The sequence below is a fragment of the Dipodomys ordii genome, unplaced genomic scaffold, assembly GCF_000151885.1.
Source record: "Dipodomys ordii isolate 6190 unplaced genomic scaffold, Dord_2.0 Scaffold22, whole genome shotgun sequence".
NCBI classification, from domain to species: domain Eukaryota; kingdom Metazoa; phylum Chordata; class Mammalia; order Rodentia; family Heteromyidae; genus Dipodomys; species Dipodomys ordii.
Genome location: NW_012267238.1, coordinates 14239102 through 14262488, shown reverse-complemented (window position 1 = coordinate 14262488; position 23387 = coordinate 14239102). Strand labels below are relative to the sequence as shown.

Here is a 23387-nt window from a genome sequence, read left to right as displayed (position 1 = left end):
CTTTTTTCTTTTTGCTTATGTGGTGCTGAGGAATGGAACCCAGGGCCTCAGGCATGCAAGGCAAACACTTTACCACTGAGCCACCTTCCCAGCCCTAAACTATATTCTTATCTGATCAACAGATGGACAATTGAGTGAGGTATCTTGATATTAGGGAAAAACATTGCTCTCAGCATTAATGTACACGATTTAGAATATCCACTTCTCTTGCATATACAGGAGTGGAATTGCTAGATGATATGCTGACTCTTAGTTTTAGAGTTGTTTTTCAAAGCATTTAAAACCATTTTACATTTCTCTCAGAAATGCATTAGCATTCAATTTCTCCATAATCTTTACTAAAATTAATTTTTTTTGTTTGTCTAATTGTAGCCATGATAACGAGTGAAATAAGATATATTCTGATTTTTTGTTTTGCCTTTCTTGAGTGGAAAATGATAGCGAGTATTATTAGCCTTTTGTATATCTTGTTTGGAAAAATGATTTTCAAATCCCTTGCGCTTTATTAAAATTAAGTTAAATATTTTCCTTGCTAAATTGCAAAGTATTCTCCTCTACTCTTCTGCAGTTTTAGTTACCCTCTGAACTGTGGTCTGAAAATATTAAGTGGAAAATTTCTGAAATAATTTATGTTTTAAATTGTGCACTGTTCTGAGTTGCTTTGTATAATCTCATGCTGTCCTGCTCTGTCCTGGAGCATGAACCATGTTTTCGAATAGGGTATCTATTACTGCACTTTTACTCACATGTTTTGGTTTTTTATTGTGTAGTGTTTAATATTAGTACATTCACTGGGCATTTTGAAATTATCTCCTCACACATAAGAGTGAATTAACTACTATGAATTTTGGATAACAGCTATCTAGTGACATACATAATTTGCAAATACTTTGTCTCCTCCTGTAGCTTATCTTTTTCATTGATGATGTTTTGTGAAGAAAACAACTTTATAATACTGAAAAAATTGATTTATTCTTCTATTTTTTACTTTGGTTGCATGTATGAAATAATTTTTATGTATGTTATGAAGAGTAATTGATCTTTCATTCTCTTTCTGTCTTTTGTACTTAAGATTCCAAAATTTTAGTGCAGAAGGTAAATTTATTTTTTTGCTGCATCCTCAATATAGTCATGTGAGTTTATCACAGGAATGATATATGATCAGTACTTCAGAGCCTGATAATATCTGATATGCAGATTTTTTTCCCTAGTAATTAGGCTGATACCAGGTGAAACTTTATCACTGAAGGACAGGGATAGCCTCTTCGTTTTGACGCCAGTTTGGGAGGTTGAGTAGCTGCAAAAATACTCTGACAAATGCCTTCCCTGAACTCACCTGAGATTTCAACAGTTGATCTTTTGAAAGTCTAAATTATTCAATTGAAACAAATAGTTACAGAAGTAAGTTTTATTTTTTGTCTCTGTTGGGTCTTGAACTCTGGGCCTGGGCGCTGTCCCTCAGCGCAAGGCTAGTATTCTACCACTTGAGCCACAGCACCACTTCTGGTTTTCTGGTGGTTAATTGGAGATAAGAGTCTCCAGGACTTTCCTGCCCAGGGGGACTTTGAACTGTGATCCTCAGATCTCAGCTTCCTGAGTAGCTGGCGCCCGGCTCAGAAGTAATTTAATTATCCAAGAAAAGTTAAAACTGAACTCAAATGCTTCATGTTACCTTTCCAAATTAATAGGTTGATTAAACTATTTTCCACTTGTGCTTATGTTAATACTTAACTGTAATGTGTTTTCAGTAATCCAGATCGTGAAGGTATTTGTAGATTTCAAGTATAAAAATAGGAACTCTCCCTCCCTACTCAACCCTGATTTGAAGGGGCCAGTCTTCAGATTGAGAATAGTTGATGAATTTCTATATCAAATACAGAAAGCTTTGAGCCACAACTCCATTTATTTTTGTGTTATTTTTCAGAGAGGATATTGTTCTTTTGTCCACACTGGCTTCCTACATATGATTTCAGCATAGCTGGAATTATAGATACATATTACTATGCCTGGCTTTTGTTGAATAGGGTTACTATTTGTCTAGGCTAGCCTCAAACCATGATCCCAGTCTTTACCTCCCAATTTGCTGGGATTGTAGGAATGATTCACTGTGCTCAACCTTGGAACAACCTTTTTTAATTGTATGAGAATAGCCCTTGATTAAGCAAAGTTGGAGTCAAAGAGATTTAATAGCAAATTTACTTACTTTTGTTTTTTATAAATAGGGCTGATGGAGTTATGAGAACAATGAACACAGAAAAACTCTTAAAAACTGTACCAATTATCCAGAATCAAATGGATGCACTTCTTGATTTTAATGTAAGTTGCTTATGCATTTGTAAATGAATGTTGTATTTCATTGCCTAGAATGATGTGTAACTGAGCTAAGTATTACCATTTTTAAATCATTGAAAGAATAATTAAGATGTGACAGGTAAAAATTATATGAAATTCAAATTTCAGTGTTCACACAATTGTTACAGGAGTACAGAAACAGTGATTTGCTTACTGTCCACGGTTGTTTTTGTGTTTGAGTAATATAGTTGCATATTAGCAGTAGAGGTCACAGTGTACAGTGCCTCAAATGTCCTTTACAAACAAAGAAAAGCTTCACACTCCTTTTCTGCTAGGCATAGGATTGCAAAGTAGCTTTCAGATTCCTTTTCTACAACACAAATCATTAGATTCAGAGGTTCCTACTGTGTTTTTTTTCACTTAATAAACTGTTGTATCTTTGTAAAATTATTCATTTTAATGTCTATATTATACCTCATTGTTTATGATTTACCAGTTCCTTCTATTGATACTAAGTTGTTTTCTTAAAGTAAAATTTTTTTAAAACTCAGTACTAAATACTATGTCAAAGAGATAAGTCTGATCTTCCTTGTAACCTTGTGTAGTATTACTGCTTTGTCTGAAAAGAATTTGATGTTTCAAAGGACATAAACGTGTAAGTTTGTAGTAAATATTGCTGACATGCACTTGAAAAGGTTGCCACTGTCAACAGGTCAATGAGCTTGTTTTCCTTCTTGGTCTTTTTTTTCTCTGTGTGTATGCCAATACTGGATCTTGAACTAAGGCCTTGGGGCTTCTTGCTTTCTGCTGGTTGTTAGGAAAATGGAGGAGAATGGAAAAGGAATAGGCGGACTCAAGCGAGGACTGTTTATTGAGGAACAGCCAGGGGCACAGACATTACTGTGGGTTTGGAGGTTGTGCCCGAGAGTTGAGACAGGAGCTGGGTTTTTAGAGGAGGTCCACACAAGGAGGCCAAGGTTAATGAAAAAGCCACTAGGTCAAAGAAGGTGGGGGTGCCTTTCAGTTCTGCCCACAATGGGATGTTTACAGCTGGGTTTAGGTGGATTACCCTGCCTGTACTTCAAACAAATTCACACATACCTGAGATTTTGCCTGGCATCTGTGTGGGCCTGGGACAATAAGATGGGGGTCAATCCTCTGGTGAGCTACTATTTGAGCCACACATTCAGTCTGGCATTTTACTGGTTAATTAGAGATTGTCATTGACTTCTGGCTCCAGGTCTCAGCTAGGATTACAGGCATGTGCCACTAGCACCCAGCTTTTTTGTTTGTTTGTTTTTGTATTTGGAGAGAACTTGCTGTGAAGCCCAAGCTGGCCTGAACCTTGCTGTGTAGCCATGTTTGGCCTTGAACTGGCCATCCTCATGCCTCAGCAAATGCTCTGATTATATGCATGTGGCATCTTGCCAGGCTGTCTTCAGTGAGTAATATCTATCTTTCAGATAGATATTATTTAACAAAGAATATTGTAGTAATAGAATTTGATTATTACATTTTATCTGATATGTAAAGTTAAACCTCTTTGTTTTTAGCTATATGTTGTTTTGGGTTTTTTTTTTTCTGTTCTTTTTTGTAAATTACCTTTCTTGCTAGGATTCTTCCTGTGGGAATGTAATCAGATGGTAATCTATAGATAATTATTTTTTGTTCAGCTTGTTGTTCTTTATCAACTCTGCCTATGTTAAATCTTCCTCCTTGGGCACATATGTATACATAGCTATAGGACACATGGGCATACTCACATATGAACAGCTACAGAGATAAGATCACAGAAAATTAAAATAATTTTTATGTACTAAATATTATGTGAAATAGACTTAGAATAATTTTGCTTTACCCATTCTTTTTTCGTGTGCGTGCGTGCGTCTGTGTGTTGGTCCTGAGGCTTGAACTCAGGGCATGGGTGCTGTCCCTGAGCTGCTTTGCTCATGGCTAGTTCTTTTTTTCTTTTTTTGGGGGGGGGCCTGAACTCTGGGCCTGGGCCTGGGCCTGGGCACTGTCCCTCAGCTCTTCAGCTCAAGGCTAGCACTCTACCACTTGAGCCCCAGTGCCACTTCCGGCTTTTTTCTTTTTGCTTATGTGGTGCTGAGAAATGGAACCCAGGGCCTCAGGCATGCAAGGCAAGTGCTCTACCACTGAGCCACCTTCCCAGCCCTCATGGCTAGTTCTTTATGTTTTGAGCCAAAGTTCCACTTCTGGCTTTTTGGTAGTTTATTGGAGTCTCCTGGACTTTCCTGACAGGGCTAGCTTCAAACCAGTCCTGTGTAGGTGGGATTATAGGCATGAGTCACTGGGCCCAGCTTCTTTGTTTTTTTTAAATGGAACTGGTAATTGGAACCAGGTCTTCATGCATTCTAGGCAAGTAGTCTATCGCTAGCCCTCAAATATATTTGATGGATAAATGAGTGCTGTTATTTGCTTAACATAATTATTATAATTATAAAATTATAAGAATTATAAAAATATTATCCATAAGTATGTGTCAGCTACTATACCTAGACTTTTCATTGTCATTTAATTCTCCCAGTGACCTTATGAGATAACTTAGTTTATATAATACTAGGGAAAAATATACTTAAAAAATATATGTCTTGGGTCTGGGAAGGTGGCTCAGTGGTAGAGCGCTTGCCTTGCAGGCGTGAGGCCCTGGGTTCGATTCCTCAGCACTACATAAACAAAAAAGAAGAAAACTGGAAGTGGTGCTGTAGCTCAAGTGGTAGAGTGCTAGCCTTGAGCTGAAGAGCTGAGGGACAGTGCCCAAGCCCAGAGTTCGGGTCCCACAACCGGACCCCCCTTACCCCCCAAAAATGTCTTCTGCCTAACTGAGCTCAGTGCCTTAGTGATTGTAGTGGGTCATGTAATGATTTTTTAAAAAGTTCAGTAAACCTTTAATGAGTTAATATGAACTTGTATCTAGAAAGGAGCTACATTTTGGATTGGGGATATAGAGTTTGCTATATTGTATAAAAAAGAAGAGGTTAAAGAAGTTGGCATCATTTTGCTCTTGGAAACACTATTGTGATCAATTTATAATTAAAAGTTGAGCTAAATTCTAGATTTTTCAAACATTACTTTCCTCATAATTCTGAACTAAGCTCAATATTTAAAAATCAGGTTATTGTTTGCTTGTTTTCATATGAGTAAGTGAACACTTGGTAAGATTTTTGCAATATTTGCTTGTTAACTGATTGCAAGAAATAAAACTTATAAATTAGAAAATTTAGATATAATTTGTATTAAAGAAAATACATTTGAAGGAAGGAAATCTTTCTGTCAGTGTCATTTGAAACATAAGATTAGCTAATTTGTTTTCTTTCATTTTCTTCTAGGTTAATAGCAATGAACTTACAAATGGGGTAATAAATGCTGCCTTCATGCTTCTATTCAAAGATGCCATTAGACTATTTGCAGCATACAATGAAGGAATTATTAATTTGTTGGGTAAATTCTGTTGTAACCTAATTATATTTTTTCTCTTACCTGTGTCATGTGGATAAGTAATATTGACTAAGTTGTTATTTAAAGCTGCCAAAAGTCATTGATATATGTTCATTTATTATAATTTATATGGAAAAAATTTATACCTGATTATATATACAAGTGATTAAATTCTCATTTTTATAACTTGGATGCCTGCCAGATGAAATTTATACTTTAGAATATAATTAATTTTCTATCTATGTTACTGATTTTTAGAACTAATAAACTCAAAATTAAGTTGGGGTAAGGCAGTAAATTTTACAAAGACTTAGTGGGGCAAAAACCCTAAAATATTTTTCTCATAGGGAAGATGTCTTATTTCTTCAATTTGTTCTACAGTAAACTTTGTACAACTATTTTTTTCCTAAATTTATTTAGTTTTTGTAGGGAGTTGGTTTGTTGGGGATTTACCTGACAGAGAGCCTCTTGGATACTGAGAATGTGCTACTGAATTGTACACTTATGCTTAAATTTACCTTTTTTTTTTTCCTTTTGCCAGTCCTGGTTCTTGAACTCAGGGGCCTGGGCACTGTCCCTGAGCTTCTTCTTCTTTTTTTTTTTGGTTCAATGCTAGCACTCTACCACTTGAGCCACAATGTCACTTGAGGCTTTCTCTGTTTATATGGTACTGAGAAATTGAACCCAGGGCTTATGCATGCTAGGCAAACACTCTACCACTAAGTCACATTCCCAGCCCCCTGAAATTTACTTTTAAGCCCAATCATTTTTAACCTATTAAACTTTTTTTTTTTTTTTTGGTCGGTTATGGGTCTTGAACTCTGTGCCTGGGTGTGCCGTCCCTTAGCTCTTTGCTCTACCACTTGAGCCACAGGGCCACTTCTGGTTTTCTGGTGTTTTAAGTGGACAAGAGTCTCAAAGACTTTACTGTCGGGGCTGGCTTTGAACTGCAATCCTCAGATCTCAGCCTCCTGAGTAGTTAGGATTACAGGCGTGAGCTACCAGTGCCTGGCTAAACATTAATTTTTATGGGTGACTTTTGCTTTGAGGCTTTTAGGAATTTGTGGTGGTGTAGATTCAGTATATTTGGGATGAAGTTAATTTCACATAAAAATACTCAATGGGATCTGCATGGAGAGAACAGTAACTACAAAGGGTGCTGGCATATCAGGTATCAGATGTTAAGTATTTTTATTCCAGTATACCTCTTTTCTCCACTTTCACCCACTTAGAAATTATTCATTTAAATCAATTTTTAAAATAACACTATGTCAAATTTATTTAGAAGTGCATTATTTCATGAGGGTTGGGAAATTGGGTTCAGTGAAAAATGAGAGGTTGTATTTCCTGTAAAGTTGTGAAAAGCATAGTCTTCCACCCTATGATTGGTATAAACTAAACAATTTGCTGCTGTTGACATATTAAATTTAAATGAGTGCTCCAAGTAACATTTGAACAGGGTTGTCATTGACAGGCTAATGTATTTAGTGAATATTACTACAAAATAGATGTTGTGTTGTTTATTGCCAATACTAGAGTTTCGACTCAGTACAGAGCCATACCTCCAGCATGCTTTAATAGGATTAAAGTATGTATTATATGGGTTTCGGGGGGAAGAGCTGTTTTTTTAACTTACATTTTATTGTTATCTTTCCACACATTTTACAATGTATTCCAATCAATATCATCCCCTCTTACCAGTCTCCCTACCCTCTTTCCCCTAGTCCGAGGTGTGTTCATGCAAACATATGTATATATTTAAGGAAATTGTGAAGGAATATTGTGGAGCAAATTTGTAAATGAATAAAGTCAAACAATTCTTTTATTTTTAATACCTCAATTCTAATTTGCTTCAAATATCTAAATTTAATGCAAATATTTTGTATGTCTTTTGAGAGAACTATTGTAATATTTTTGTAACCATTAATATTATTGCTTGTGCCATTTTGTTGTGACTAAAAGTATTTTAATGCTTTTTGCAGAAAAATATTTTGATATGAAAAAGAACCAGTGCAAAGAAGGTCTAGATATCTATAAAAAATTCTTGACTAGGATGACAAGAATCTCAGAGTTCCTCAAAGTTGCAGAGGTAAGTTGTCTGTAAGGTTCTATGTCTCTTAACTTGCTTTTATTTTTGTCCCTGTGTATAGGTAGTAAAGAAATGATTATCCAACTGAATATTCAGTATAGTAAAGGACATGTCCAATTATGCTAATATGCTATATTGGATTCTGTAATATGGTAAGAATGTTAAAATACTGAATAAATTATATATTGTTTACTACAGAATATTGAAAAATAGTTTTCTTACTCTACAAAATAAGACAGATGTTATATTGTGTGCCAAGCTTTTATATTTGGAATTGGCCATTCATTTTAGAAGGCTTATTTTAGTGTAATGATGGTAGTTAAGTATTCAATGTCAGTGCACGTTCTTTTTTTTCAAGGAGACCTGCAGCTGAGTCACATGCTTCAAAATGTTTTTGTTTTTCTACAGAAGTAAATTTTGTATACTAATAATTGATTTAAAAACAACAAAACAAAACCATGAATAAGTTGCCAGTTGCTCATATCTGTAATTCTAGCTTCTCAGGAGGCTGAGATTTGAGGATCTCTGTTTGAAACCAGCTGGTGCAGGAAAGTCTGAGACTCTTACCTCCAGTTAGTCACCACAAATCTGGAAGTGGAGTTGTGGCTTAAGTGGTAGACACTAGCCTTGGGCAAAAAAGTTCAGGGACAGCACCTTGAGTTTAAACCAGAGGACTAGCACAAAGAGAGAGAGGGGAGAAAGAGAAGAAAAGGGGAGAGAGAGAGATAAAATTGAGAAGGGAGAGAAAGTTGAAAAAGAAGAAAGATGGGTTATAAGATAAGGTAATTTTGTAAAATGACCTTAAAAATAATTTTCTGAAATTGTTATAGAAGGCAGTGTGGTAATGATTGCAGTAATTATCTCCTTAACAAAGAGCTCCTTTTTTTTTTTTTAAGGTTTTCTGTTTATTTTTTTTACACTGTATCCCTCACTGTAAGAAATGTGTCCCTAGGTATTTTGATCAGTTTTGTCAAAGTCATTACTCTAGCAAGTTAGTGATTTTAGGCTTTATTTCTGTAGTGATGTTTTGTTCTGTATCAGATTCAAAAGGGTAAACAGGATGATAAGACACTGGGGAGAAAATATCCTTGTTAATAAGGTATTCTATGATGCCCACTGAAAATTTGTTTTGGATTTAAAGATTTTTTTTTAAAGGAAAAAAATAGTGATTACTTTTCCATTTCTTTAGGATCAGTCACATACTAAAACTATAAGGTACGATTTATGCTTTGATTCCAGTAAAATTTTTGAATAAATTTTAACTTATTAAGCCAGGTGCAGTGGCTCATACTTATTATTCCAGTACTCAGGATGCTGAAGCGGGATTGTGATTTCAGCAAGGCCAGCCTTGTCTTCATAGCTAGACTCACTCTATGTCAAAAATATGTCTATTGACATTACGCTTTGGCCTCCTATGTTCTTTGTATTTGGTAGTTACAGTTACTAACATAAATTTTATCTCTTTATCTCTGAACTACTGGTTTGACTGAATAGGATATTTGACCTAAGAAATGTAAATTTCTCAATCTAAAACAATTCTGTCATGATACTGTCTTTGGGCTTGCAGTGTGTTAGGAGACCTTACTTTTTGGAGTAAAGGCAAGAGTAGCTTCTTGGACTATATTTAAAGGGAATAGATCTTAGGCACTAATTAACTATTAATATCTTAGGATGAGTTAAATTTTTGTATTTTCTATTGTTATCATTCTGAGAACCAGAGAGATTGAGAAAAATAAAAGGGTGATTATAAAATGAAGAATAGCTACCATTGAGAATATAGTTTGGGGTGTTAAAGGAATTAATTACCTTTTTGGTTTTTGCTGGAAATTGGTTAATGCTTGAACATCATGAAAAGTGTATTGGGATTTTTTTTTTTTTGGATGCAGTGATATCTTGATTAGCTATCATTTGACATTTCTTTTTTTAAAAAAATTCAAGCTGGGTGCTGGTGGCTCATGCTAGCTACTTAGGAGGCTGAGATCCAAGGATCGAGGTTCGAAGCCAGCCCAGGCAGAAAAATGAGGCTCTTATCTCCAATAAACCACTCAGAAGTAGCTGGACATGGCACTGTGGCTTAAGTGGTTGAACGCTAGCCCTGAGAACAGAGACTCAGAAACAGTACCCAGGCCTGGCCAAAACAAAAAACTAGCCAACACAAATGAACATAGATGGCTTTAAAAGAAAAGCAATGTTTATGGAAAAGCATATTTCACAGAGAAAGACAAAGAAAACAAAGATATCCTCAGGGTTGTTTCTTCTTTTTATACCCCAAGGAACTTGTTCATGGTTAGCATTTTCTCATTCTTGCCAGTATTAACATTTGACATCTGAAAAATTCATTTTTTCAGGTGTCAAATGATTGTGTCATGTGTCAAATGAAGAAATGAATTTTTCAGGTTATGGCAAGGTAGCTGATGTAGGTATTTAGAAGATATGAAAGTATAGCTTTGCAGATTGAATTTCCAACTCTAGTTTCTAAACTGTTATTATATTACAGCTATCTAATAATACCTTTTGGGATCTAATATTTTCTGATTTTAAAAAACTATTTACAATATTATTTTTATTTACAAAAATTTATTCAATATTTCTTCTTACAGCAAGTTGGGATTGACAGAGGTGATATACCAGATCTTTCACAGGTAAGTATACCATTAAAATATCAATTCATCTTTTGTATACTGAAGTTGAGTAACTGTCACCACTAGTGTGAAGGTCCATATAATGTTTTGGCAGATTTTCACATTTTCATATATTTTCTAAAATTTTTTGTACCATTATGATTGCATAAAATACTTAACTTTTTTTGTTTTTTGTTCTTTGTCAATGTGGGGCTTGAACACTGGTCTGGGTGCTGTCCCTCAACTCTTCAGCTCAAGGCTAGCACTCAACCACTTGAGCCACATCCCCACTTCCAAATATTCAACTTGGTGACCCTACTCACTAGTGTATCATTTCTTTCTCCTCTCCCGTTGTCATAACCAAACAACAACAACAAAAAGCAAACAAACAATAGAAGAACAAGTCTGGGAGCTGAATGATATATAAAATTTTCACTTTACTAGCTATAGAGAATTATTTTAAGCAGGATTTATTTAAACCTTTCCCTTTGGCTATTTGACTGAGATGGGACTCATAAATAGGAATAAACCTGAAAATGTAGAGTTAAGAGAACAAGCTTCAGGGTAGTACTAAGTTTGGGGCCCTTGCTTCAGTCAGCTGGCCCTGTGATGTGCTTCACTTTGGTCATCTGTAAAATAAGGATAGCACAGTAGCTATTTAATATGGTATTTTGATGATTAAATGAGGCAATAAAATATATCGCATTCAGCATTCAATTAAAATAGCTCTTTATCACCATCTTAAACATTGTTTGGAAAGACTTTCTTACAAAACTTGTGTCAGCTTTTTCCTTAATAGGCAGTCTCTCTTTTTTTTTTTTTTTTTTGTCGTGGGGCTTAAACTCTGGGCTTGGGTGCTGTCCTTGTGCTTTTCAGCTCAAGGCAAGTGCTCTACCGCATGAGCCAGCCACAGCACCACTTCCGGTTTTCTATTGGGGGGGGGGGAGTTTATTGGAGATAAGAGTCTCACAAACTTTCCTGCCCGGGCTAACTAATAGACAGTCTCTTTTACCTTGTTTTGAACTTTCTAGGTTATTTATTTATTTTTTTGTGTGTCACTTGGGGGACTTGAACTCTGAGCACTGTACCTGAGCTTTTTTGCTCATGGCTAATGCAGTATCACTTGAGCCACTCCATTTCCAACCTTTTGGAAGATTAGAGATTAGAGTCTGACAGATTAGATTAGAGATAAGAGTCTCACAGACTTTCTTTCCTGGGCTGGCTTTGAGCCATGAACCTCAGATATTAGTTTGCTTAGGAAGCTAGGATTATAAGCGTGAGCCACCAGCACCTAGCCCAGGTTTTTTTGTTTTTCTTGTGTTTTGTTTTTTTTTAATAGCACTTTCTGGTTAATGCTTTCCTTTTGTATTAATCGTAGGTGTTCTGGTTTATCCCTCTGATATCAAAGCTACTCTTAAAACTATACAAATGATCTAGTTATGGGTTATATGTAAGTGAAGTACTTATGTGTAGTTCTACATGAGAGAAGTTGATTTGCTTAAGATTGAACATATAAATGAAATTGTTAAAATCATAATAGGGAAAGTAGGTGTTACCTTTTATGTTTTTAGATTTTGTAATCTAAGACTGTCTCACATCTTAAGGGATATTTGAGAGGTGGGCAGATGAATGTCAGAAATCCATTCAAAGGCAATCTGGACAAACTTAACAGACGCCCTGTCTGTAAAGCAAATTTAAAAAATTAAAAGCAAATTTAAAAAAGCAAAAGGACTGGAGATACGGCTCAAGTGGTAGAGCCACTCAAGCGTGCAGCACTTCAGTGCTGCAAAACCACGGAAAGAAGAAGCTGAATACTAGTGACTCAGTGCCTGTAATCCTGACTAAGGAAACTGAGATCTGACTATTGCAGGTCAAACCTTTGCTGGAATTAAAGCCATGAGACTCTTTTCTCCAGTTGACCACCAAAATCCTGAAGTGGAGCTTTGGCTCAAATGATAGCTCACTGGCTTTGTGCACAAAAGCTAAAGGACAACAAGGTTCAGACTGTGAGCACACACACATGTACACAAAAGCATATTTGGGGTAACTAAATGTCACTGATACAATGTCACTGATACATTTACTTCATTTAAAAAAGAACAGAAGTTCTTCACACTGGAAAGTTTTCATTTTTAAAGCAAGTAATTCTTTATATTAAAGGGACATTTGACCTGTAGCCCATAAGTTTTAAACTAGTCTTCAGTTGAAAAAAATAATCAAAAAAATTACATAATACGTGACTTATTTTGGCCAGTGGCCTAATTATCATGAAATTTTCAATATTTATGTATAATTTCAGGCCCCCAGCAGTCTTCTTGATGCTTTGGAACAACATTTAGCTTCCTTGGAAGGAAAGAAAATCAAAGATTCTACAGCTGCAAGCAGGTACATATATGTAGGGTAATGACAGTATGAATTTTGTAAGGGAGCATTAAGAATCCAACTCAAGTGACAAGTTGATTAGCTTTTCTCTACCTTGATTTAAGGTGAGTTTATAGTGTTAGTCTTATGGATGAAATGCGTTAATACATATAAATTATTAGAATAATTCCTGAGTGATAATCGTAATGAATCAGAATTCTGTCTATAATGTTCAACTTTCCCATAAAGAGATAATACATTGGTTTATGTGGTACTTGATCATTACAGTCTTCATAGTAGCCCTATAAAATACGTTATAATGTTAGAACTCAGTTTCTACCATCAAATTTCAGTCTTTTTCTAGTGACAGTTTGTGAGGTTGACTTTTGATATGTTCTTTTATTTATTTTTTATTTTTTGCCATTCCTGGGCTTGAACTCAGGGCCTGGGCACTGTCTTGACCTTCTTTTGCTCAAGGCTAGTACTCTACCACTTGAGCCACAGTGCTGCTTGTATTTTTTTCTGTTTATGTGGTACTGAGGAATGGAACCCAGGGCTTTATGCATATGAGGCAAGCACTTTATCACTAAACCACATTCCCAGCCCATGATATGTTCTATTTTAATCACAGTCTATTGATTTAATGTTGCAGTTAATCTAGCAATAGCACAAAATCATCTCCTGTTGATCTTTCATTTATTTTTTTTTGTCAGTCGTGTAGACTGAACTCTGGGCCTGGGTGCTGTCCATCAGCTCTTCAGCTCAAAGCTAGTGGTCTACTGCTTGAGCTACAGCACCACTTCTGGCTTTTTCTGCTTATGTGGTGCTGAGGACTCAAACCCAGGGCCTCATGCATGCAAGGCAAGCACTCTACTACTGAGCCACATTCCCAGCCCCATCTTTTTCCTTTTTTTTCTTTAATAATAAAAATTTAAACCCTGTAGGTATTTGTGATACATACCTGCAGTCCCAGTACTCTAGGAAGCCGAAGCAGGAGGATTTCACATTTGAGGCCAACCTGGGTTACATAGTGAGACCCTGTCATAAAGAAACAAAAATTTAACAATTTCCAAAGAAGAAAACCTTTGACTAATTTTAGTACTTTTAATTTCATACTGGAACTTAAGTTTCTTAGTACTATAATAACCAAAATATTATGGCTCAGTTGATTGAGAAAATAATGAACAATTATTGTTCAATAGATTGGATATACCTGTTTGCCTCAAATATTTATCATAAAAATCTGTTGGGCTTCTTAAATTTCTAACACACACAACAGACACACAAACACATATTAACTCTTCATCTTCCAGATTGTATTTTTAGTTTTTGCCAGTTTATGTACTAACAGTAGAAATTGATGATGTTTAGTTTATGGTCTAAAGAAAAATTAATAAAGGTCAGGATAGTTCTTGTTACAATTCTTTAGCATGTTTATATTCATCCTAGAATTTAATGTTGAAGTTTATAGTATGGATAAAAACCTGGTATTATGGAAAGGAGGAGGCTAGTAAGAGGAGTCATGTGGACTTATGACTGGAAGACTTTAGGTTATTTGGGAAAAAAAAATTCAATCCAGTCTCTCTATTTTTAAAAAATTTTTCTATTGTGAAAATACTGTACAGAGAGTTACAATTATATGAGCAAGGTAATGAGTACATTTCTTTTTTTGGGGGCGGGGGGTCTGGTCGAGGGGCCTGAACTCTGGGTCTGGGCGCTGTCCCTCAGCTCTTCAGCTCAAGGCTAGCGCTCTACCACTTGAGCCACAGTGCCACTTCCATCTTTTTTCTTTTTGCTTATGTGGTGCTGAGGAATCAAACCCAGGGCCTCTGGCATACGAGGCATGTGCTCTACCACTGAGCCACCTTCCCAGCCCATGAGTATATTTCTTATCCAGCATTGTTGCCGCCTCCTCTGTTGTTCCCCTACCATCCCTTCCCTCCCACCACCTCCTCACCTACCCCCTCCCCATGCCACTCTTGTGAGCCTGCAGTGAAATATGTATGTCAATCAACAATGTTATAATTGCTATAATCATCTAGATCATTGATGAGAATATTTCATATGTACTAGTTTGAGTCAGAAGTTAAGTTTGCAGTTACAGCCTATTGGTGGCAGAGTTGACAGATCACTTTGTGAGTTGGATATAAAGTTATTGACACAAAGCCAAATTACCTTTGTCTAATTATCCTAGAGCCACAACACTTTCCAATGCAGTTTCCTCCTTGGCAAGCACTGGCCTATCTCTGACCAAAGTGGATGAAAGGGAAAAGCAAGCAGCATTAGAAGAAGAACAGGCTCGTTTAAAAGCTTTAAAGGTAAGTGCATTTACTTCACATCAAGTAAGGTGATCATAAAATAAATGGGACCTCTGCACAGACTTAAGTTTTTCATGTGTAATTACTAAATACACTGATAACTCAGTATGGATTTTCATCTTGACATAGTAGCTAGTGAAAAGAGTAAGAGAATGCCTTTTAGCTACTGAAAAAAATTAGAAAGTACTTTTTTTCAGAGGCCTTACACATAGAACTAGTTTCTAGATTCCTTATATTTCCCTTTCTTAACAGGAACAGCGCCTAAAAGAACTTGCAAAGAAACCACATACCTCTTTAACAACTGCAGCCTCTCCTGTGTCCACCTCAACAGGGGGGTTAATGACTGCACCAGCCATCGACATATTTTCTACCCCTAGTTCTTCTAACAGGTATGGAAAGAGATTAAAGTTACTTTTACATAACTCTATTTTTTCTGTTGGTTGTGGGGCTTGAACTCAGGCCCTGGGTGTCATCCCTGAACCTCTTTGTGCTCAAGGCTAGTGCTCTACCACTTTGTGCTCAAGGCTAGTGCTCTACCACTTGAGCCACAGTGCCACTTCCAGATTTTGAGTGGTTAATTGGAGATAAGGGTCTCACAGGGAGTTTTTTTGCCTGGGCTGACTTTGAACTACCATTCTCAGATCTCACCTCCTGAGTAGCTAGGATTACAAGCGTGAGCCATTGATGCCTGGCATTTTTGGGTAACTTTTAACTAAACGTCTTAATAGAAGTTTTGCAGCTTTTTTTTTTTTTTTTTGGGTCTGGTTGTGGAGCCTGAACTCTGGGTCTGGGTACTGTCCCTCAGCTCTTCAGCTCAAGGCTAGCACTCTACCGCTTGAGCCACAGTGCCACTTTCCGGCTTTTTTCTTTTTGCTTATGTGGTGCTGAGGAATCGAACCCAGGGCCTCATGTTTGCAAGGCAAGTGCTCTACCACTGAGCCACCTTCCCAGCCCGAGTTTTGCAGATCTTTTAAGGGTTATTCATAAATTCTTACAGTAGAGGTGGTAGTAAATGATATAATTGGTATAATGTTTTAATATAAAGTGAAAGTTTATTTTGCATATGAGAAAGGTATGATGGCCAAATTACTAATTTATATTTTATGGAATTAGCATACAGAAATAAGTATTTTCCTGGGAAGTCACTAAGTCTTTCTAGAAAATAATTTGTTACTTGAATCCTATATAAGCTGACTATGCTGTGTTAGAATTATTTTTCCAGGAATTTGCTGTTTATATGCAGCTGTTACCTTGCTGAAACTGTTCCTTCTTTTGAAATTGAAATTATTGAAAGTTTTTTTTTTTTTTTTTTTTTGGGTCCGGTCGTGGGGCCTGAACTCTGGGCCTGGGCACTGTCCCTCAGCTCTTCAGCTCAAGGCTAGCGCTCTACCACTTGAGCCATAGCAACACTTCTGGCTTTTTTTGCTTATGTGGTGCTGAGGAATCGAACCCAGGGCCTTGAGCATGCAAGGCAAGCGCTCTACCACTGAGCCACCTTCCCAGCCTGAAATTATTGAAAGTTTTATTTTCACTTGTCTTCTTAATTTTTTATGCTATGTGAGAGGTATATAATGTAGCAAAATTCATTAAACATATTTCCAAAAATTTTTTTAGCACATCAAAGCTGCCAAATGACCTGCTTGATTTGCAACAGCCAACTTTCCATCCATCTGTACATTCTATGTCAACTGCTTCTCAGGTAGCAAGTACATGGGGAGGTAAGCATTAATAAATTCTGTTTTAGATGTTGTATGCGCGTCTTTCCATTGCGTCTCCACATTTTCATTTATTATAAATGCAGTTTTAGAATTTGTGTTTAAATTATAAGATAAGGGTTAAGGAAGGTAAAATTAAATATAAAAGGAAGGACCATTCTTGTAATGTGAATTTTAATTCCATTATTAGAAAATATATAGTAATCATATTTGGTATAGAAAATTTCTACCTACAGGGGATAAAGGCTCCCATTTGTGTAAGTATGGGATAAGGTTCTAGAAAAACTCAGTATTAGGCAGTGAAGTATGGTGTGGCAACCTTGATTATAAGGTGATCACATAAGGATTGTGACCTAGGACCATGGTCTTTGAAGCAAAATGCTGGTCCAGGTCAGTTTTTATAGTGTGTACGTATAGTTTTTAAATCATTTACTTTAGCTTTTTTTAGATTAAAAAAATAGGTATTTTATATAACAGTTGTTAAAACATCACTTGGAAGGGAAAATAAAATTTGAGAAAGAATACTAAATAGAGAATGGCAAGATACCTTAAAATTTGGCTCAGATGTAATATCTGAATTGGTAGTCCTATCTCTAAAAGGAAAGATACATTATTCTAGTTTTAAAACATACAACCTAGTACTTTTTTTTTTATTTAATGGTGTATTTTAAGAATGATTTTTGGACTTTTTGTGTGTGCTGGTCCTGGGGCTTGAACTCAGGGTGTAGGTGCTGTCCATGAACTTCTTTTGCTCAAGGCTAGCTCTCCCTGCTTCTTCTAGCTTTTTTTAGTAGTTGATTGGAAATAAGAGTCTCATGGACTTTCCTGTGTGGGTTGGCTTCAAACCTTGATACTCAGATCTCAGCCTTCCCAGTAGCTAGGATTACAAGTATGAGCCACTGACACCCAGCTAGATTTTGGATTTTTTTTTTTAAATATCCATTTCTTTAATGCCTACTAGAATATAAGCTCTGTGGAGTCAAAGCATTCTTTTTTTTCCTTTTTTTTTGCTTTAGAACTAAGGATTTTTTTAATTATTAGGGAAGTAATATATAATCTCAATGAAGTTCAGAGAGGTGTTGGATAAATGCATTCACATTTCTGAAATGGGATACTAATCAGGATTATTAGTTAGAAAAAGACCTGAGCTTTACAATAGTTTGTCAGGCTTACAAATGAGTATACCAGGTTCAAGTGTTCTTAAATGATCTGCTCAAAGCTGTATCCCCAGTAACTGAGCACTTTTGAGATAGAAGGTGCATATAACTAACATTTACTTTATTTTTTTAAAATTTACTTTCTTTAGTATACATTCTCTATAGTATATATAACATTTCAAAGAAATAGAACTACAGGGCTGGGAAGGTGGCTCAGTGGTAGAGTGCTTGCCTTGCATGCATGAGGTCCTCAGTTTGATTCCTCAGCACCACATAAACAGAAAAAAACCGGAAGTGGTGCTCAAGTTGGTAGAGTGCTAGCCTTGAGCTGAAGAGCTGAGGGACAGCACCCAGGCCCAGAGTTCAGGCCCCATGACTGACCCCCCCCCAAAAAAAAATAAAAGAAATAGAACTACAGAATTCTTAATTGGGCTTATCATGTTTAGTTAATTCTTTTAATAATGAGAAGCTAATCTGCTTGAAGTGGTTGAACTGCTATGAAAGCAAATAGAACCATTACTGTTGGAAAATAATTTTAAGTAATTTCAGTCTGTATTATTTGTGTTCCATGTTCTTAGGACAGATTATTCCCTAACAATATACATGTAGATACAGTGTTATAATATATTTATGTCTTATTTTTCTGTTGGATTATTTTGCTATTTTCATAAAATTCCCACTCATTCTAACATCTAACATTTTCTTTTTTTAAAGTTAGTAAAGGGCCCTTCAATTGCAGCAAAATTAAAACCTTTTCATATAGAGAGATGTTTGGCTTCTGATTTGGTGATAATTTCAGGGTCATGTCTGAGTGATTAATAAGCTGAACATTATTGTAAGACTTACAGTGCATGTATTTTTTTGAGGGGGTGCGTAATTGGATTGGATTTATACTCAGGCCCATGTACTTACTAGGCAACACTGAGCTCAACTTTTAATACTTCATTATCCAGTCACTATTTATATGCATTTTATTTTTAAAATTCAGACTTAAGTATAAGATAGGAAAAATTTTCATCATGGCAGTAAATTAGTTTTGTTAAAACTTTTTTTGTGTTTATTTTTCAATGCTAGGATTCAAGTCCAGAGCCTTCCACATGCTAAGTCAATTGCTGTACAGCTGAACTACTTCTTCAGCCTACAGCTTTTTTTTTTTTTTTTTGGTCGGTCGTGGGGCTTGAACTCTGGGCTTGGGCGCTGTCCCTCAGCTCTTCAGCTCAAGGCGAGCGCTCTACCACTTGAGCTACAGCGCCACTTCCGGTTTTCTGGTGGTTTATTGGAGATAAGAGTCTCACGGTCTCTCTTGCCCAGGCTGGCTTTGAACCACGATCCTCAGATCTCAGCCTCCTGAGTAGCTAGGATTACAGGCGTGAGCCACCAGCGCCCGGCCAGCCTACAGCTTTTGAAAATAACTTTACCTCTAGACACTTTAAATGTTTTTTTTTTTTTTTTACATATATTTGGACTTTTTTGTGCTGGTTTTGTGACTTGAACTCAAAGACTGGGCACTGTCACTGAACTTTTTTGCTAAAGGCTTTTTTTGCTTGAGCCACAGCTCCACTTCATGTTTTGGTGGCTCATTGGACATAAAAGGCTCATGGACTTGCCTGCCCCAATTGGCTTTGAACTGTGATCTACTCAGTCTCCTGAGTTGCTATGATTATAGGCATGGGTCTCTGACATCTTGTTTTAAGAAGAAGTCTCTTATTATTTCTTTTCCTTTTGTTAGCTAGATATGGATGCTAATAAGAGACCTAGTATTTAATTTGGTTCTTAAATTAACATCAAAGAGATGACTGGTATTCCTAGTGAAAGATTAGTGATGAGGTATTGTTCAGGGAAGAAAGGTTTCGTGTGTTTACATAAAAAGTATTTAAGATTCTAAAAAATGTGGGAGAGTAAGAGAAAGAGAAGAGGGAAAGGAAAGGAGAGACGAGAAAACACATAAGCTCTTCTGTTCCTCTCATTTCATTATATTTGAACCTCTGGTTTCTTTAGGAAATTGTCTGGAGTCTGAGCCCTTGATGTTAAATATTGGTTTGTGAGAAGACGTAGATTTTTTATTACCTTGAAAACTTAGTTACACCTATCTGAAAAATAAATACTATTATTAGTCCAGACCCAATATTATTTGAAGTAAGATTTCAAAATTTAAAGTGTAAGACTATTTGAAATTTAAATTTGCTTTACCCTTAGCTGGGATGAAATACAACCTGAAAAAATTTAATTTTATGTGTTTAAATAATGTCATTTGTTTAAATCTGAAGACTTATAAGACTGGTGTTATTATAGTACTCGTAATTATTTTTGAACTTTTTTTTATAACTCTAGAATGAGAAAATTAAATATGCAGAATGAAATAAAATCTTACATTAACAATAAAAATCATGGACAAATTGTTTTTTTTTTTTTGTTTTTGGGTCTGGTCGTGGAGCCTGATCTCTGGGCCTGGGCACTGTCCCTCAGCTCTTCAGCTCAAGGCTAGCGCTCTACCACTTGAGCCACAGCGCCACCTCCGGCTTTTTTTTTGCTTATGTGGTGCTGAGGAATCGAACCCAGGGCCTCAGGCATGCAAGGCAAACACTCTACCACTGAGCCATCTTCCCAGCCCGGACAAATTGTTTTTTACAAGTTTAAGAAAATTATCAGTCTAGTAAATTCTAGTGAAATGTTTAGAACATTGCCTTATTTTGATGAGTTTGTGTTATTATGATATAATATCTGTTAATAGATTAACGTATTAATCAGCTGTCTTGTGATTTATCATGGTTTAGAAGTTGTTTTTCTTTATTATCTTATTGATATAAAGAAAGTACATTTTCCACATGAGTTTGTGTATTCTTCACAAGGCTGTGTCATTTAATGGGATGTGATTGAAATTAGTTGTCACTTGGATAAAAGTGTCAGTCAATAGTACAGCAGATGAATAGCAATCATTCTTGAATGCCTTTTTCCCAGAGCAAGGGATCTGCTAAAAAATGTCTTTTTTTCTTACTCTTTCTCTCATGGCTTTTTTCCCCCCTTTTATTTCTTGTTTTGTTTGTTTTTGTTTTTTTGACATAGATGACTAGAGTAGGTTTTTTTTGGTTATAAGATGAAGTATAATATAATTTTACAGTTCTTTCTACTGTCAAGTTCTAAGAATATTTTGACTCATTAGTGAACTCTAACCTTAATGCAGTTTCTTTCATACACATGGAGTTGGAGTAGATAACATGATATCTTTTTCCAGTTCAAAAAAATTCCCATTTTTTTTTTTTTTTTTTGCCAATCCTGGGGCTTGACTCTGGGCCTGGGTATTGTCTCTGAGCTTCTTTTGCTCAAGGCTAGCACTCTACTACTTGAGCCACATCACCACAGTTCTAGCCTTTTCTGTATACGTGGTACTGAGGAATCAAACCCAGGGCTTCATACATGGGAGGCAAGCACTCTACCCCTAAGCCACATTCCCGGCTCTGTTTTCTATAGTTTATTTCTTTTTCTTTTCTTTTTTTTTTTTTTTTTTAATCTGGGTCTGGTTGTGGGGTCTGGGCGCTGTCCCTCAGCTCTTCAGCTCAAGGCTAGCGCTCTACCACTTGAGCCACAGCGCCACTTCCGGCTTTTTTCTTTTTGCTTATGTGGTGCTGAGGAATTGAACCCAGGGCCTCATGCATGCAAGGCAAGCCCTCTACCACTGAGCCATCTTCCCAGCCCTTCTATAGTTTATTTCTGAGTCACTGTTTACTGATTCTTTTTTTTTTTCTCATTCCATTTGGTAAGAATTCATAAGAGGAAAAAGTTTTTTGGGTTTGAGTATTATAATCAGGATATTACGATCATTTTATAGGACTTGATTTTCAAGTGTGATGTTCCATAGGAATGCTTAATAATTCCTACAAAAATACTCATGATACGAAAGTTAGAGTTTTACTAAAGTATTATTGTTAAACCAGCCACCTGTGGTTCATTTCTGTAATGTTATCTAGGTGGCTAATACCTGGAGCATCAGGGTTCAAAGCCAGCCTGGGGAAGGAAGTCCCTAAAACTCCATCTTCATTTAACTAGCGAAATGATAGGCTAGAGGTATAGATCAAGTGGTAGAGCTCTAGCCACAATCAAGCAAGCCCATTGAGTTTGAGGATAGTTAAATCTCTAGTCCCAGGAAAACAACAAGAGCAAACCTATACTTAAACCCCTGGTTTATTATTTTCTTTATACTTCCCGTTTTCCAACAGTGTTTGGGATTAGAGAGCCCTTGCTTTGAGTTTATCAACTTTATGTGAACCTTGCCTATTACATAGCAAATGAGCTAGTCCTTAGGTCATTGCCATTCTTTTTTTTTTTTTTTTTTTGTTGGTCGTGGGGCTTGAACTCTGGGCCTGGGCGCTGTCCCTCAGCTCTTCAGCTCAAGGCGAGCGCTCTACCACTTGAGCTACAGCGCCACTTCCGGTTTTCTGGTGGTTTATTGGAGATAGGAGTCTCAAGGTCTCTCCTGCCCGGGCTGGCTTTGAACCGCGATCCTCAGATCTCAGCCTCCTGAGTAGCTAGGATTACAGGCGTGAGCCACCAGCGCCCAGCTGGTCATTGCTATTCTTATTGTTCAATTATACAGTCTTAAAAGTACAACAGTGTACCTAATACTAATGGTACTGTAGTATACTTTGTTAAAGATAGAACTAGACAAGAGACTGCTGATTGGAAGTATAAAGGTATCTCCTTGAACTTTTCTTTTTGGGGTTTGGTTTTTTGGGGGGGGGATTTTTTGTTTTTTGAGACAAAAATCTCAAAAACTCACTATAGCTGGGTGCCAGTGGCTCACACCTATAATCCTAGCTATTCAAGAGGCTGAGATGTAAAGATCAAGGTTCTAAACCAGCCCAGTCAGGAAAGTCCATAAGACTCATCTCCAATAAAGTACTAAAAAAAATTGGAAGTGGCGCTATGGCTCAAGTGGTAGACCACTTGCCTTGAGCAAAAGAAGCTCAGGGACAGTGCCCAGGCCCAGAGTTAAAAACCCAAGAACAAGCAGAAAAACAAAAACACAAAAATTAAAAACTACCTCAACTATGTGAACTAAGCTGACCTCAGACTTCCCTTGCTGCCTCTACCTTCTGAGTGCTGGAATTACAGGTTTTTGCCATGATGGCTGGCTATCTTCTTTTGATTGTGTTACAAAGAAAAGAAAATATGATGCTGTGTTTTTGCTACTCTTATTTTTATTTCTTCCTGTATTCTGCTAACTCTGAATCTCAAGAAATGGCTTTTAGTATTACTTTATCTTGAATGACATGTGGGTTCAGTGTGTATCTGGTTCTAAGGTAACTTTAGATGTAGGCATTGATGAAAAGCATATGGTAATTTTATAATAGGGAATTAATTTTTTTTGTTCTTCAGAA

At 36.4% G+C, this 23387-nt stretch overlaps 1 protein-coding gene across 1 annotated transcript in view; it reads left to right on the top strand.

Moving 5' to 3' along the window:
• Positions 1-23387, top strand: part of Picalm (phosphatidylinositol binding clathrin assembly protein) — a 100486-nt gene that overhangs the window by 41177 nt on the left and 35922 nt on the right. Inside the window, exons 4-12 of the mRNA XM_013013979.1 lie at positions 1073-1133; positions 2223-2316; positions 5643-5754; positions 7734-7840; positions 10441-10482; positions 12761-12846; positions 15017-15140; positions 15393-15529; positions 16755-16858. Coding sequence (XP_012869433.1) covers positions 1073-1133; positions 2223-2316; positions 5643-5754; positions 7734-7840; positions 10441-10482; positions 12761-12846; positions 15017-15140; positions 15393-15529; positions 16755-16858 — 867 coding nt within the window. The remainder of the gene's footprint in view (positions 1-1072; positions 1134-2222; positions 2317-5642; positions 5755-7733; positions 7841-10440; positions 10483-12760; positions 12847-15016; positions 15141-15392; positions 15530-16754; positions 16859-23387) is intronic.